Source organism: Aquarana catesbeiana, linkage group LG02, assembly GCF_042186555.1.
Source record: "Aquarana catesbeiana isolate 2022-GZ linkage group LG02, ASM4218655v1, whole genome shotgun sequence".
Lineage (NCBI taxonomy): Eukaryota > Metazoa > Chordata > Amphibia > Anura > Ranidae > Aquarana > Aquarana catesbeiana.
This window is the reverse complement of record NC_133325.1, coordinates 713693652-713711640: the sequence shown is the minus strand read 5'-3', so window position 1 is coordinate 713711640 and position 17989 is coordinate 713693652. Positions and strand designations below refer to the sequence as shown.

Below are 17989 nucleotides of genomic sequence, written 5' to 3'. Positions count from 1 at the left end.
GGCATCCCTGGTGGCACTGGCAGTGGTAGGCATTGGAGTGGGCACTGATTGGCAGCTGCCTGGGCACAGATTGGCATTTCCCTGGTGGTCTAGGGGGCATACCTGGTGGTCCATGTGGTGGCCATCCTGGTGGTCCTGGGCGGCTTCCCTGGTGGTCCTGGGTAGGATCCGAGGGGGGGCTGTGCTGATAAACAATCAGCACAGATCCCCCCTGTCAGGAGAGCAGCCGATCGGCTCTCCTCTACTCGCGTCTGTCAGATGCGAGTGAGGAAAAGCCAATCACCGGCTCTTCCTATTTACATCGTGATCAGCCGTGATTGGACACAGCTGATCACGTGGTACAGAGTCTCGTCAGAGACTCTTTACCTAGATTGGTGTTGCAGGGTGTCAGACTGACACCCCGCAACAACAATCGCCGCGATGCGCGCCCACGGGTCCCACAGCGGCTCGATATCCTGATCACGTCATATGACATCCGGTCAGGAATATCAAACGACTTTGCCGCCGTCATTTTGTAATAGGGCGGGCTCAAGTGGTTAATAACGATATGTGTCCCAGGCTGACAGCTACAGCGGGAGAGGCTGAGAACCCCTGCTGACATCAGTCAGGAGGAGGGGAGGAGAGGGGCTAGCAGTCACGTGAGCGCAGGGAGACGCTCTGATATAAAGTAGAAATCTGTATTTTTTTTTATATAGCACAGACACTGGGACACATATCGTTATTTAACAGAGGGGATGGAATGAATATACTATAGTTATTATTGCAGCAGGAAGGAAGGGATCCGCACTGTCACAAGCTGACAGGCAGGGAGAACAAAGGAGAGCTGCGGATGACTGAGGCACGTAAACTGACCACGGTGTCAGGGCTCAGCAGCCATGATAAACCATGGTCAGTTTACAGGGGGGGAGGGCAAAACCAGGAAGGATCAGCCAGGTATTTTAGGTTATAAAGGGGGGCAAATTATACAGCATAGGCACTGTGCTGTATAACATGCTTTAAGGGAACAGGATTTTTTTTTTATGATAACAAACGCTTTAAAGACAGGATCAACAATGCTAAAAAACCTCCTCAGTGTAACTGTAAAGCATCTGAATGTCTGGCACTCCAAGAGTTACGTAAGTGCCCATAAGTAGTTATACTTGACGCAGATAAAGGGGGTATGGTGGTAGTCCTTAGTTCAGAACACTACAAACAGGAAGCATTGCAACAATTAAAGGATTCTAAAACCTACAGTTTACATTAATTCCCATGAATAAGTTCAGGAGCAAGCTATATGATTTGCTTAGTACAGCACAAAAAAATGGGAGTATTAAGTAAAAAAAACCAGAAGAATATTTGATGGTAAAAAACAAATTTTTCCTGTATTCCATCATCTTCCCAAGATATGAATTCCATAAGAATGACAACCCGATTTGGGGGCACCCAGTAGTAGCTGGTAGTGGCTCACTCTTGGAATGGTTGGGAGAGTGGGTGGATCAGCATCTTCAGCCTTGAGTCACTATATTAAAGACACTGGCACTGTTTTGAATATATTCAGGACCTTAGATTTCGAACAGATCACCTGTGGACCGCATTAGATATCAGGTCATTCTATTCATGCAGGCCCTTAAATATCACCTTCAGCACTATAGTTTCTATATAGCAGAACTGTGGGAATTTTTGTTGACGGCAGGAGAAATTTCAATTGACACTTTTTTAAATTTTTTTACCATAAATAAAAACCTGACAGGTTCTAAACTTTTACCACTCTATCAAAATGTTTTTGTTTTAGAGACACTTTAATGAGGCAACCATACTTCTCAAGTGTGTCATCCTGATCCTTACAGAGTCCCTTCATAACACTATAGCCATATGCAGAAAGCTGTTATTTCTTGTTAGATGTACCATTTGAAAGAAAAAGCACTGCTACATAAAGTTTGGACCTACAATAGTAAATGAATCCTGCTTTTTATAACTTTGGTCAGTAAACTAGCCTTTATATGCAATTCGCTTGAATTGAGAAGATTAATCTTGTTTTATAAGGTGGCGGTACCTACTTGGATGATCTTCATCTTGGTTCTAGTTATGTCATAAAACAGCCCTGAGCACAGTTTGTACCTCTTCCACATAAAATGTGCAGTTTATTCATGTATGACAGGCATTTGTTTTAGGGGGATTATTCTATTATAAGAAAGGATTCATATGGGAACTGTAATTGAAACATTATCTGGAAGACATTATGGGAATTGATAGATGAATAATTTTCTAATTAGTCTTTATTGAAAAAGATGCCGAGGATTCAGAGGAGACATTTTTTACTTTTCTGCTTTCACTTCAAATACGTTTTTTTTTCTTTTTACTTAATTGCTCCTCATCTGTGAAGGACGAGAATGCGTTAATAGGAGCACTTGTACTGAAAAGTGTCATAGGTTATAAAACCTAATATATTTCAAGAGATACAGTATGTCAAAAGAATCCTAGAAAATTTCACTAATATACACTAAATTGCCAAACGTTTCACACTTATATGAGCTTGTTGTATATCCCATTCTAAAACTATGATCATTTAATGAAGTGTCACCCACCCCCTTTCCCTTTCAGCTATGTCGGCATTCATTCCTCTCAAAAGGCTTTGGTCAGCCCTAGACATGTGAGCAAGGTGCAGTGTGGTGTGGCGGACAGTAAACACACATAGTCCTTGTTAGGCAATAGCAATATATTGTTGAAAGATCCAACACAACACAACTAGGCCAGGTGGTAAGGCACAACTGACCGGAGCTACTTACAAACTGTAACAGCAATCTGTCACAGGGAGCAGAATGTGGCCTGGCCAGTTCACACCCAAACGCAAGGCTTCCTGGAGCAAAGTAGACATAGTCCCTGCACTGTGCCTGCTCCTCTGGAACCTTTCCCTACCTCTAAGCACTGTCTCTGTCATACAGGGAATCTGTCCATACATTAGCCACTTGCATAAAGCACGCCAAACCATGGAGACCCATGGTGTGCTAGTGACATTCCTCTTTCTGACTGCTCACGGTTCCAGCCGGTGGTCACTTCAGCACCCGCTTAGACATACAGCCACTTTCACAGGAACATGTGTGTTGGGAAGAGTGACAGAGTCTTAAATAGACTCTGCCTGACCCAAGATAGCAGCTGGAGTCACATGGGGTGCCAGAGTCCAATCGGACAGCTCTCTCCTTGTGACCACAGGATATCATAGAGGAACCAAGTTCCTCATAACTACCTTCTCCTTCTGCATTGCCACTAAAGTCCAGTGCAACCTGCACTGGGGAGTACAGACGACCCCTGCCTACACACTGATCAAAATTCATCCTGGTTCACCAGGAACCGAACAAAGTTCAATCCATCTATGGGCAGGCTGGTTGTACTGAAGTCAATCTATCAATTGACTTCAGTACAACCAGCCTGTTGGGGTTTTCTCGTGCCGCCAGCAGTGTTCATTGTATTCTGATGGCGGGGAAATCTCTCCCTGTCAGAAAGCAATTCCTCCAAAACTGAGTGTGTTGATAAGATAATCAAGCGATTTTCTTTCCTTCAACCCGTGGTTGAAGAAGGAAAGAAAATTTCATAATCTACGGTTTGCCTTCCAAACTATTTTGGAGTGTGTCTGTGGAATTTGTGCCCGTTCAGCTACATTAGAGGTTGTGAGGTCAGGTACTGATGTGGGACCCTTGATTTCAATCTGCATTATGATGCAACCTAAAAGTGTTAAATAGGGTTGAGGACAGGGTTCTGTGCAAACCACTAGATTTCCTCCACACCAAACTCAAAAAAAAAATCTTTTTGGAGCAATGGAGCAGGCTTTGTGCACAGGGGAATGGATAAATGACAATCCACAACTCCATACATGCTCTTTAAATCAGTCCAAATTTATTGTATCTCCATAAAGATAAAAGTACAGCAGAGGTAGACGTGTTTCAGCCACAATGGCCTTGTTAACAACCACCACGCTTCTCTATTCAAAAGTCGCCTACCCCTATCTCCACCCCTGGGCATTGGAGTCAATCTCTCCATGCAAGTGAACCTGAAAGAAGACAAATCCCCAGCATGGCATTATCTGAAATGTCGCTAAGCATTTGAAATGTGTTTACCAGTGGGATTCGAAGTGTCACAATAATGCTCCCCTATTCTAGTGAGTAGGGCTTGTGTAGTGCACCCCACATACTGCAAATTACGACACAAAATATTATATACACTACAAAACGAGTCCCACATTTAATGTACTGTTTAATTTCAAAGCTGTGTAAATCCAGGAAGTGAACAGGAAGCAGATTCAGCTGCCCACAGTTAAAATGGATGCAGCCAGACTCAGTGGAGGGAGATTTCTGCAGCATATTTGGCAAGTGCAGAATCACAGTATATATAAAATAATATGCAACGTGGTTGGAGGGAAGCTTCAGAATGACAAAGATGTTTTTATTAATTATGTGAGCAGGCTGCAGTTCCTCTTTAACACTGCAAAGAGAACTTTTGATTGAAAAAGAGGATTTTCAAATTAATTTCATAGGTCATGTGACCAGGCTAACTACCACCTAGCTTTTTACAAAAATAATTGAAATTCTGCTCCGCTTTCTTTATAAATGTACATTTTTTTTTTTTTTTGCCATGACATGACCACTGTAAGGCCATACCATAATTGTTCTTCTGAAATCACATTACTGGCCTTAGTAATGATGTCCAACTGAAGAACAGTGGGGTTGATTTACTAAAACTAGAGAGCACAAAATCCTATGCATGGTAGCCAATCAGCTTCTAACTTCAGCTTGTTTAATTAAGCTTTGAAAAAAAAAAAGGAAGCTGATTTTACACTCTCCGGTTTTAGTAAATCAAACCTAGTCTTTCTATCTAAATAGCCAATGAGTGTATGCTTCACATGTTCTAGCCTACTTTAGGAGCAGGAAAGAGAAAAGCTAGTTGGTTGCTAGGATGAAATTACGATATAGAAATTGCACTTCAGTCAGATGTCATACATAAGGCTGATGGATTATATTAGGCAGAAAGTTTAAAGGTAGTAGGCATTAGTAGACTTCTTATTTAACTCAAAAAACTCAAAATTATAAAAAATGAAAAAAAATGGTATTTTCTATAAAGTTAACATTATACCCTTTCCCTTGCTGGAAAAACACATAGGAATTTTTTCAGCAATCACAGCATAGTAAAAGTACAATTGTAAAGAATATTTAATTCTGGCACATCTGTTATCAAATACGTTTGGTAATTCAGTAGTAGGCGCTAAAAAAAAATAAAAATAAAATACATGAAATTAAAAAAAAGAGAAGCAAACAATTCCTAAACACTATGAAATTAAAGGACAGGAATGTGACCGGATATCATTTTCTTTGGACACAGCTTCATCCAGGTCTATCAGATTTCCATTGATGGCCACGTCCATACAACCAATGTAGAAGGCAGAGACAGGCGTAGCGGTAAGCGGGATATCTGACGATAAGAGCAAATATAGTATTAACCTCCTAGTAGGTAATGAAGTTAAATATAATCAAACCCTACATTTGCACATTTGCACCTGGATTTAATGAAATTTAGTAGAATGTGGTTGTAATGCAGGACTAAACTCCCAAAAAGAAAAATTGCTATTAGGTAGAGTTTTAGGTAGAAAAGTAAGGAATGGCACTATTTTCCCGGTACAATGTAAATCCTATTTACACGTGTGGGAGTTAGATCATAAGCGGCTACCCAATAGCCAAAAGACGTGGTGGGTAAGATGACAACAGGGTACAGAGTATTGACTGTGAGCTTGGACAAAGACACTGTCATAGGTAAGTGTACTGTGTACAGTATGTTCACAGTATGGCAATTGGCAAAACCCCATCTACGCCCTGTAGACTTTAGCTCTGCTTTAAACTTGAGCTCTAAGCACAGCTAAATATGCAGTTAAATTATTAGTCTGCCTTAAAAAAAAAATAAATGCACATATATTTGCAAGAAATGAAATGCACAATTATTATTTTTTTTGCAAGTCAGCTTACAAAGGATTGCAACCATGATCACTGGATCATGGTGCAATGCCAAGCTCCTGCATACTCTTTATCCAGCTCTATGTCTACACCAAGATACTGACTTTCAGTTGCTGAACTAGAGGAAGTGTTAGTGGACTATTTATAGCCTCATTGAGAACTACAAATCCATCTGCGGCAGTGGGAGACAGTTCATTCATTCACAGAACTCTGCCTGCACAGCCACTGGTTCTCCGCCGCTACCGCCAACAGTGACAGGGAGAAGAACCCCTGCATGCTGTCATGGGGGTAACATGGTGAACCTGTAAGGATGGGCTTTTGTTTGCTTCCAAAGGGTTTTGCATTTATATACAAGTCTATGAGAATGCAAACCTCCTTGAAGCAGATCAAATGCATGTCTGAAAGAGATCAACTGGAGATCAAATGCATCTGTCAATGAATTTTGAATGATCTCAGAAGTGACTCAACAAAAGTCCAAAGCTCATTGACACAGGCTCTAACAGGTAGTTCCTGTATTTTCCAAGACTTTGATGGTACTTTTAAACTCAAAGGGAAATTTCCACTTTACAAATGTAGAGGACCTCTGCTTTAGACCCTATGCATAGGAACTAAGAGGATCCCAAAAATACATTGAAGGACCTCAAAACACCACTGCTTAAATTTCCTTAATTGTATGATTTGTGAAAGTGTTGCATCACGGCAATCAACTAGACCTAAACCTGTGGCAGCAAACGACAGTTGGCAAATGAAAGCTTGAATTCAGTTTGAAGTTATGCAACAATACAGATCATTCTTAGACACTTGATAATAAATGAGGCAAATGTTTTAGCAAATTAGATCCAAGCATTCCATGCAATAGTCGTCTTAAGAGCTTCTTTTTAATTTTGGAGGAAATAGGTTAGACTGTAAGGTAGAGTTTATTCTCTGACAGTTTAATGGTAGGGAATTGCTAAGCAATACCCCATTCTAACATGACAGCCAGGGCTCTGCTATGAACTGAACTTTCTGTTTCCCTTTTATGACATGTATTTTTATATATTTAAAGTTGTAAATCATTCAAACACACAGGGCAATTTTGGATTTACCAAACAAAATACCCAAAGGAAACCACTGAAATATAAGTGTAAAATAGAAATCCTATGCAGACTGTGTTCTTGTGTGACTGGCAACTAAGCTCAGGACCCCAGCTCTGTGAAGCCATGGTACTAACCACTCATTTTCCCAAGTATAACCACTCATTTTGCTAAGCAAAATACCTTTGGTGGCTATTGATATCATATTGTTGGTACATTCCAGAAAATTGCTTTTAGCAATATATGAAGACTGCACCCCGGCGATGTAAACCGGGATGCTCATTGAACTGCAATGCTCTACCCTCCCCTCTCTTCCTCTTCTTAAAGGAACTCGGGCAGCAGCAGAAGCGTTTGGCTCCTTTTCTGTCAATCAAATGCTGTGAGGAGGAAGTGAGGGGTGGGGCCAAGCCCTGCTGTGTTTGTCTATGGCGCGTGACTCCACAGACTGACACAACTCGGGAGCAAGCGCACACTGTGTGCCCCCATAGCAAGCAATGTTATTGAGGCACACAGAGAGGAAGAGGAGCCAGGAGAGCCGGTGGGAGACCTCAGAAGAGAATAATCAGAGCTACTCTGTGCAAAACCATTGCACAGAGTAGGTAAGTATGACAAGTTTGTTATTTTAATTTTTAAAAAATCTAGACTTTATAACCACTTTAAATCTGCACTACTTCAGGTCCAGTCAAAGGCAACAGAGGGAGGGATAGATTTTTAAATACTTTTTTCTTTTTTTCTGCTCAGAAATTTTCGTTCTCAAAAACATGGTGTCAAGAAAAAAAGGTACCTGGAATTCCTCCTAAATATGTATCCACATGTCCTTTCATTGCCTGATCCAAAACTGACAACTGCGTTTTTATTACTTCTTTGTTTGCATAGCGAATTTCAGTGTAGGAATCGGATGTGATATCCAGAGTTGACTTTGTAGCTGTTAGGCCTACGAAGAGGTTTTTGTCCGTACATATCCTTTTTGTTGACAGTCGTGCCACTGTGATGTCTTTAATACTGACAATGATGTCCTTAAAGAGTTAAACAAAGTCTATTAAGGCTTACATTTAACTCATTCATTACCATTTATCCAGTGTTTAGGGCATGGAGAATTCAGTAGCATTGATAATCCTACATGCAGAAAACGCAAAGACACAGCATGTTTTTTCATGATGTATCTACTAGAAAACTTCTAGGGTTAAGTACAAAAGTTTGATTTACTATGAAAACTAGGGTGTACATTAAACTTGACAAATCTTCTATACATGATATGTGCTTTGTACAAGGACAACCTGTTATTAAAAGCCTTATAATCAAATATGAATAAAACTTTGCTCCAGATTTATTTGTGGGAAACTGAACAACACTCTATAGACATAATAGTTCCCCAAAATACACTCACTGATTTCTGTGTAAAGCAGGCCAAACACTAGTAAAACTTTGATCAAGATACTTCAAGAAAGTTAGTTTCATTTTCTATTTGTTAGTGGGGTCAAAATGACACTCGCTTTTGACCACAGTGACAAAAAAAAATTCAAAGGATCAGGATGGAAAATTTTTCTATAACAAACACATTTCTAACAGTGTATATGATATTTGTTTGGAAAAGTCCATTCATTTCAAAATCAAATGATAAAAGCTAATTACATTTTGAAGTACTTTTGAATGACATTCAAGTCAAGTAATCAAATGTACTGAGAATCTTCATACAAATCTCACAAAAAATCTTCCTGTGAACATTTGTTTGAAATTTTATTAGTGTATGGCCAGCCTAAGTCATGACAAGTTTTTTGCATCTTTTCTTGGTTATGTGTAGGTATTCCTACAAAAGGAATTAATATCTACAGTATATAAAGTAGTTACATTTCGCACTCCTTTTGACCATCAATTTCAAATGTCAAGACAGAGTTGCTGAAAATTTTAAAGTTGGAGTCACACCTTTTCATGCACATTTTAATGCATTGTTAAGTGCATTGTCATTGATCACACTTTAAAGTTTGTAAAGTCAAAAAAGAGTTTGTATGGATAAGGGACTGCATTATTAGGTTTACGTACACTTCAAAGCTCAATTGAAGTTTCAGTTTAAATAAGCTAAATACACTCATATTTGTTCTTTACCCAGGCATGCACAGTCTGTCTCTTTTTCAGACTAGCGTTAAGCAACACTGAAAAAGTGTGTATTGTACGTGCGTTGGTAGGGAACTAAGCCAAGTGCTGAGTCATGAGATTTCAGGGCCACGTATCCCACGTTCAGTCCATCCTGCCATCTGCAGGATGGAGAGGGTGATGGAATGACCACTGATAATTCTAGAACTTGTTAAATTAAAAAAACAGTTTGAAAAAAATAATATTAAATACTATTGGCTAAAAAAGTATTATAGTTTCTTCCTAAATATCAAGACCACAAGAGGTGACTGGATATGTCTAGAGGTGAAAGCAAAACCCAATTTAATATACTGAATTTAATATTATATCACAGTCTTCATAGGTCCTCTTAAACTGCTGGTATCAAAAAAGCAAGCTTGCAACAGCAGTAGTAATTATAATAAATATTAAAAAAAAAACGTAGACAGCATACCTAAATTTGAGAAAATTTGGAGTCCTTGGGTGACCCACTTTCTTTCTCCTAATTTTGACACTTCTTTACTAAGACCTTGGTAACTATATAACTTTGTTTTGAATAACTGATAAAAAAGAATTATCCAGACTTTTTTTTTTTCCTTCTTCTTATCTTTACTTTCCTTTAATTCTTTTCTCCTTATTCTATCCTGTCTTCTCCTATTTATTTTTACATAATTAAATGGTAGTGAAACATTTACTTTTATAATGTTCAATTATAATACAATAATAGATAGTAAGCTCTAATGTCCTATTATAAATAACTGATTCTCGTAGTAATTAATATTATTTCTTTATTACATATTACTCAAAGTTAAAAGTTTAACAACTTTTTCATTTTTTGTTGCTCTTAATTATATAATTGTAAAAAATGATTGTAACACCTTAGTCTTTCTAAAACATATAGCCTATTTAAGTCTTTCATTGTTTGTAACTACAAGAAATACTAAGATCTGAAAGATCTGATATGTAAATTCAACTAATGCTACCATTTAATGTAATCAATATTTTGTTAATTGTACCAATGTGTATATTTTCAAAATCAATAAACAAATTTGACAAGATGAAAAAAAAAAACTGTAGACATACTTGCACAATGTCAGATGACTGATCCTCAATAGCTACTGCCAATGGCACGGTGTCTTCTTTAACTAGCGCAAACATTACCCCAGTGCCAGTAGATGAGCGAATGTCCAGAGTAACATTCACTATCCAATCTTCTTCAATTGATGTGATGTCAGCTATAAGGAACAATGACAAATTATATCTGTAATGAGGCAATGCCACAACATAATTTTATAAACAAATGCATTATGCACAATGACTTACTGTAGTTGAGTTTGAAGTGTGCCAGTCCTCCTCCGGGGTAGTAGGAGCCCTCCTCCACATCCACCAGGCAATGCTTACTCTGCTTTCCTTGAATAAATTCCTTTACACCCAGCGCTCCTTGATTCATCAGGTTCCATCCACGGATACAACCATCCAGTCGGGGGTTAATCTACAGTGAGATTTTTTTTTAAGCATGGGAGGAGGTTTAAATTAAGTTCCACTATTTAAATTCAGTCCATTTTTTCTGATTAAGAGCATAACTCTAACCCTTTGTTCTAACCCTTTCCCACTTCACTGAAAATGTGTTTGTTTTTTTGTCTAGGGGAGATCGTCCATCACTTCTATCAAGAGCAATAAAAATCTGAGGAAAGGATCTAAGCTTTTCATTATTTATCTAAAATAATAGAAAAAAATTGCCTGGAGTTGGGCTTTAACCTACTAACAGGGAAAAAAAGTGAAGTGGCCTCCAATTTGTAATAGGGCAGACATTCCCCTGAGCCCAACCCTGATGCAATGTGTGAAAAAGAAGGGAGGGGGTTCCTATCCCAAGAGTTTCTGTTTATGATAAGCATGTCTCTTATCTAATGAAGGAAGTAGTGGTCAGTATAGGCTTTCTAATTAGCCCAATCAGAGTTCTCCTAACAAGGCTTGGTTGGGGCCATCTTGCTTACCCCACACACATGAGACAATCATCTATATCAACTGGAATCAGGTGACTTTTATCCCATTCTGTCATTCCATTCCTTTTGGACAGCTTTAGAAGTAATGCAGTTTTAGATGGTAGGGTGGTTGTTATATTTTTCTTACTAATATGATTATGGGTAATGTAGCAAAATGTCAACAAAGGAAAGACATAGTATTCATTTTTTTCTTTGCTATGCTCTTTTGTAAACATAGGTTACCTCTTGTGTAAATCTTATGTCAAAATGATCAGTAGATCCAGAGCTGTTGAAGTTTGATATACCGCATATCTCAATTTTTCCTGTAAAAGTCAAACTTGACCTTTCCTTCTCCCTTCCTATTGGTCCTTGAAGGTGATTGGCAGCCATAGTAACTCAGTAAATGGGAGAGGCTGACTTTTACAGGAAAATATGACATTTGTATATAACGTCCCCTTTTCCTGTATCTCTAGCTCTACAAATCATTTTGACATGCAGATAACTTCTGCTTGGGTTATTTTTCATTATTTGCAGAGATGTTTTATTTGTGCTATTGAAGTAGCCCTATATCAAGCTGCTCTGTGGAAGTAGCACTCTGAAGATCCAGACCACTTCATACACCTTTACATACTTTTTTGAGTGTACAACCACAGCAGTGCGGGAGCCTATATAATCTGCATTAGATGGCACTGATGTTTGCTCTTGTTCCCCTGATGACACTGTTTGAGGGCGAGTGTTGCGAGGGGCTTTCACTGTGTGGCCAGCGGCAAAGTTTGGCGGTTTTACACTATGTGTGGGCTCTGTTCCCCTCCATGAGTGCGGATGCGGCCTGATCTGACATGCTGATCCTTGGAATCACACTGGAACCATAAGCTGGTGCCCTGCTATTGCCATTGATGAATGTCTGGAGGTCTTTTAATTACATGCCTGGCTGATCTCTGTGGTGGGGATCTTTCATATTTGGTAAAAGGCCAACCTTATTTGCAGTGAAGGGCATGAATGTCTTGGTCGTCTCTTCAAGATACATTCAAGGAGTCGGTGCATAGTTGAATGTTTTCACTCATTCCTGGACTTTACTGTTTTTTAGAAGATTCGCACATCACTGATGTTTTTCACTTAATGTTTGTGGACTTTGATTTGTGTGGATGTGCACTCATTGTATGTGTATATATAGACTTCACATGGAGTGCAGCAGCTCAGATCTCTTGATATGCTCCCTGCACAGTGCTCCAGTCAGCAAAGTTCAAGATCTACCAAGTAGCACTGTTGATTGTAGCACTACACAGGGGGTGTGAGACTGCTGGAGATCCAGTACGCTGCACTCTATGTGAGAGCGGTGGTCTGACTCTCCTGCATGCTGCTGGTACAAAGCAGCTTGGAATAGGGCTACAGCTAAAGGACAAGAATAATAAAATAAAAATAATTTAAAAAGACCTACACCTGTTACTTTTTTTTATCCAGCCTGAACACGTTTGTCTAATAAAAAATGAGGGCTCAATTGGGTGTTTATTTAGAGAGAAAATAATATGTACAAAGAGAGCAAAGTAGAATGATCAGAGCTAAAACAAACATAAAAAGCTGCCACTGGCACTGATATGGGTGACTAGGCACCTAATTATGGGTTTCTGCATCTCCTCTGCTGTTTACTTTTGTTCTTCCCTCAATAAAGGAATTTAAATGTATCACAATGATTGCACTGTGAATAAACATTCCATGAAATCACCGGTTTAATGAGATTTTCTGTTTTCCGTGGCAATCCCGCTATGTAGACTTTGGTTTCCAAAATACCATTCACAGGTTTAAACAGATATTTGGGATTATTGATGTTCATAACAGCTTCTTTTGCAATCTTCACACTTATACTGTTTTCCAGCTCTTCCACGGACACCTACAAGATGAATGAACACACATTTTTGTTTACTGTGTAGCTGTTTATTTTTACAATGTTTGAACAAGAGGTGATATATGAAGGAAAGAAGAAGAGATAAATTATAATAAGCATAGTGGTTACAAATGTACAGCTATATCATAGCATACTCTAAAAATGAACTGTAGTTTACATATAATTTAACTCATTGTTTAGTTTACATACCATAGCCACAATATTCAGACGGCCATACTGAACGATTAGGAATTGTCTGTCATTTGTCAAATGGCAATTAAAATTATATTAAACCCTCAGTTTTTTTTAAAAGAGAAGTATAGCCAAAAAAATGTTCTGCGTTTCTTTTCTTATAGGTCACAGGAGAGCACTTAGCTCCTGTGACCCAGAATCAGTTGACAGTGGAGGGCTGACATCACAGAGAGGGACCCACCCAGATGCCTGATCAGCAACTGGCTCAGCCTCTCAGCATGCAGCTGAGAGACTGAGCCAGCTGCTCCCACCCCTTCTCCAGCTTGGAGCTCCAGTAAACTCTGGAATGACAGAGCAGAGAGCGGTGACTGACAGTCACCGCTCTCTGCTCAGAGCTGACTGGGAACTGACAGGTCATGTGATCGCTCAGGTCTCAGGCTTAGAGCTGACAGGGAACAGCTGCGGCATCAGACCGATGCTGCAGAAGGGAGGTGAGTATAGATGTTTGTTTTTTAAGGCTGGCCATACATTATACAATTTTCTTGTACAATTTTCCTTTAGATTTACCAAAAACCATATAATATGAGGTCACACCGAAACATTTTCAATTAGTACGCAATCAGGCAGGTCCTTACACTACATAGTTGAAGTTAAATCTAAAGGAAATTGAATAAGAACATTGTATGATGTATGGCCAGCTTTAGATGCCCATAATTCTCTTTCAAGCACTTTCAGCAGCTGATTTAATCACTTACTGAGTATGCAGCTTATTTATCTATTAATCTTTCCCTATATTCTAATTTAAGCAGGTGTCATGACTGCTTCCCCAGGTTTCCTATTATAGGGTGGCTTCTTTCTCTTACAGAATCCTATGGAGTCACCCTTGCATGCAGGGACTAAAACCGTGTCTCCCTACACTGTGTGCATCAAAAGAAACACACAACTCCATAGCTTAGGATGGCAAGGGACTCCCCTGCTCTTCCCTCCGCCTCCCCCTCCTCTCTCCAAGCTAACAGACTGACTCCAGACTGTCTACTGTTAACGCTTTTCTGTGACCAGACCAGAAGTTAAAGGAAGCAGCCCCCCCCCCAGAGCCAACAGCATAGAAATGATAAACTGCAAGTTCTGGGGTAAGATAACAACTAGTTTACTGGGGAATGTTTATTTTATTTTTCCCAATGTGTTAAAATGGAGTTCCACCCAAAAATGGAACTCTGATTTAAGGGAGGTGACCCCCTGACATGCCACATTTGGCATGTAATTTTTTTTGGGGGGGGGTGGATAACCTCTTTTTAGAGGGTCCCAGCTCCCACTTCCTCCCGGCGCACCACGGCACCGGAAGGGAGATCACCTCTCCCCCTCCCTCTCGGCAATCATCTGGGACACGTCACAGGTCCCAGATGATTGCCCAGGTAGTCACGGCGCGCGGCACGGCTCGGAAGCCGCATTTACAATGCCGGCGCCGCAGAGAGGAGGGGGAGATGAGCGGGGCTTCAGTCCTCCACATCAATGGGCCCTGGGACAGGTAAGTGTCTGATTATTAAAAGTCATGAGCTGCAGTATTTGTAGCTGCTGACTTTAATTTTTTTTTTTTTTTAAGCAGAACTCCTCTTTAAGCTTAAAAACGCTGGGGCTTTAATGCTACTTTAGTTGAACTTCAGGCACAACAAATTTCTTTTAATTAGATAGTTTTGCCTACCCATGCAGCCTGGCCTTATCAGTTTTCTTTCCCATGATAAAGAATTAAATCACTTGTAGGCAGTGGTGTATTTAGGTTTTGTGCTGCCCTAGGCCTGACTAAACTCATGCACCCCCCTAATTTAAATACGACCCACCCCTTGCTGCTGAGGCCACACCCCTTCCTGTTTAAGACCCACCCTATCATCTGTAAACCACACCCCTTCCTCTTTAGGCTCATTTGGCACCTTTCAGGGGGGAGGGGGGAACAGGTACCTGTTTTTGACAGGTACCCTTCCCCACTCCCTGGAGACTGCAACTAAATGTGGACTGTTTAAAGGGTTTGCATTGATTTTAGCATGCATGGAGCACTTTGCACATGCCAGTGGTGGCTGGTGCTCAAAATTTTTGGGGGGTGCAAACAAACTAAGAAATTCAGAAAAAAAGACATCAATTGCAGCCTCACTGTGCCCCATCAAATGCAGCCACTGTTCCATCAAATGCAGCCACTATTCCCACCAAACGCAGCCACTATTCCCACCAAACGCAACCACTGTGCCCACCAACTGCAGCCACTGTGCCCACCAAACGCAGACACTGTGCCCCATCAAATGCAGCCACTGTTCCATCAAACGCAGCCACTATTCCCACCAAACGCAGCCACTGTGCCCACCAAACGCAGACACTGTGCCCCATCAAATGCAGCCACTGTTCCATCAAACGCAGCCACTATTCCCACCAAACGCAACCACTGTGCCCACCAAACGCAACCACTGTGCCCACCAAACGCAACCACTGTACCCATCAACTGCAGCCACTGTGCCCACCAAACGCAGACACTGTGCCCCATCAAATGCAGCCACTGTTCCATCAAACGCAGCCACTATTCCCACCAAACGCAACCACTATGCCCACCAAACGCAACCACTGTGCCCATCAACTGCAGCCACTGTGCCCACCAAACGCAGACACTGTGCCCCATCAAACGCAGCCACTGTGCCATCAATTGCAGCCACTGTGCCATCAAACGCAGCCACTGTGCCAAACGCAGCCACTGTGCCCATCAATTGCAGCCACTGTGCCCATCAATTGCACCCACTGTGCCATCAAACGCAGCCACTGTGCCAAACGCAGCCACTGTGCCCATCAATTGCAGCCACTGTGCCACCAAACGCAGCCACTGTGCCCACCAAACGCAGCCACTGTGCCCACCAAACGCAGCCACTGTGCCCATCATTTGTAGCCACTGTGCCATCAAATGCGGCCATTGTGCCCCATCAAACGCAGCCACTGTGCCCATCAATTGCAGCCACTGTGCCACCAAACGCAGCCACTGTGCCCTCAAATGCTGTCACTGTGCCCATCAATTGCAGTCACTGTGCCATCAAATGCCAACACTGTTCCCAAAAAAATCTTATAATTTATTTAATAACTTTACCTGCTGTTCTGCGGGGTTCCCTTGTGCCTCTCTCTCTGTTTATCTTTTCCTGACGTCACTGCCAGACCCTGCCCCAGTGCCGAGGAGAAGGGTCAAGCAGTGTGGAGGAGGGTAGGCGGAGCATAAGGCTCCACCTCCGCCAATCATCGGCCGCTTATGGGGGCGTGAGTCACACGCCGCCCCCTGCATGAAAGAAAGTCCCCCCACCCGTCTTCCTGATTCCCGGCTCCCGTGCCCGCCCCCGCACATATGCAGCCCACGGCAGCAGCCTTGCTGTAGCGGGCGGCGCTGCTGTGTATGGGCGTGCTTGTCAGAGGGTGGAGGGGCGTGAGCTCTGCTAAGCACGCCCATACACACGCCCCTCCACCCTCTGCCAAGCACGCCCATACACAACAGCGCGGCTACAGCAAGGCGGCCGCCGTGGGCTGCCTGTGTGCGGGGGGCGGCCGCGGGAGCCGGGAATCGGGTGGGGGGACTTTCTCTCATGCGGGGGGGCGGCTTTTTTTGCCGCCCCCCGCAAAGTGCCGCCCTAGGCCTAGGCCTTGTCGGCCTAGGCCAAAACACAGCCCTGCTTGTAGGCTCTCCCTGTATTTCCAGACCTGACCCCAGCTAGCCATGTGCTCTTCCCCATTCCCCCTTGCAAAATCATTCAAAAACCCAGACTGTGAAATAAAACCCATTGATTTAACTGTTTCCCAAAACTGATACATTCATGGCATGTTGTGATGATAACTGTCAAGGGTTTACATTCTCAATTTAATTGTTAAAGAGGAACTGCAGTCTGCTCACATAATTTGTAATAAAAACATTTTTGCCATTCTGAAACTTCCCTCCAACCATTTTGCATATTCTTTTATATATACTGTGATTCTGTACTTGCCAAATATGCTACAGCAATCTCCCTCCACTGAGTCTGGCTGCAACCATTTTAAGTCCCTGTTCACTTTCTGGATTCACACAGACACAAAGAGGCACACCTCCAGCCCTGCAGCTCTCATTGGCCCTCTTATGACTAACCCCCCCTCCCTTCCTGGCAAACTCTCATGAGAGTGAGAGAGAGAGAGCTGTGCATGATGTGATAAGCCTAGGCTAATGACCAGACAAGAAACAGGAAGTGGGCTGTATAAAATATTTACTGGCAGAAAAAAAAATGTTTACTATCAAAGTTAAAACAACAAGGGCAGAAGATTTAATAGATGGAAAGTTGAAAAAATGAAAAAGGTCCGCTTTAAGTCATCAAATGTCTGATTCATAACTGATCACATGTGCACCACCAGAGAAACTGCAGATCAAACGGGGAATAAGATGGCAGCTTCCTTGTCTGTAAAGGATAGGAGGGTTTAGTACCACTGCAAGCATCATCACAGTCTTATTTTATTGAATGAGAAAGAGCACACAGGATGCAGAGACATAACCGTGGTGCTGGGGTTGACTGTGCGGCCAGAAGTTCAGCGGAAGATGAGGAAGCATGTGAAGCCTCCAAACTATTTTTTTATGTTTATCAGAGGTAACAAAACTAAAAAAACACACTGGAAAGGGTAAGTGACAAATAATAAAAAGTTATCAGAAACTTTGCGCCTGCTATTCAGCTTTAACTAGCCCAATTTACCTTTTGATTTGTAATTACAGATCAGCATTTCTTATTTTACAGTTATGAAATA

At 41.5% G+C, this 17989-nt stretch overlaps 1 protein-coding gene across 1 annotated transcript in view; it reads right to left on the bottom strand.

Moving 5' to 3' along the window:
* Window positions 1-4210: 4210 nt before the first annotated feature.
* PROS1 (protein S) overlaps window positions 4211-17989 on the bottom strand; it is a 125607-nt gene continuing 111828 nt past the window's right edge. Inside the window, exons 11-15 of the mRNA XM_073616998.1 lie at window positions 12863-13027; window positions 10481-10649; window positions 10241-10392; window positions 7833-8064; window positions 4211-5439 (exon numbers count right to left, since the gene is read on the bottom strand). Coding sequence (XP_073473099.1) covers window positions 5297-5439; window positions 7833-8064; window positions 10241-10392; window positions 10481-10649; window positions 12863-13027 — 861 coding nt within the window. The 3' untranslated portion in view covers window positions 4211-5296. The remainder of the gene's footprint in view (window positions 5440-7832; window positions 8065-10240; window positions 10393-10480; window positions 10650-12862; window positions 13028-17989) is intronic.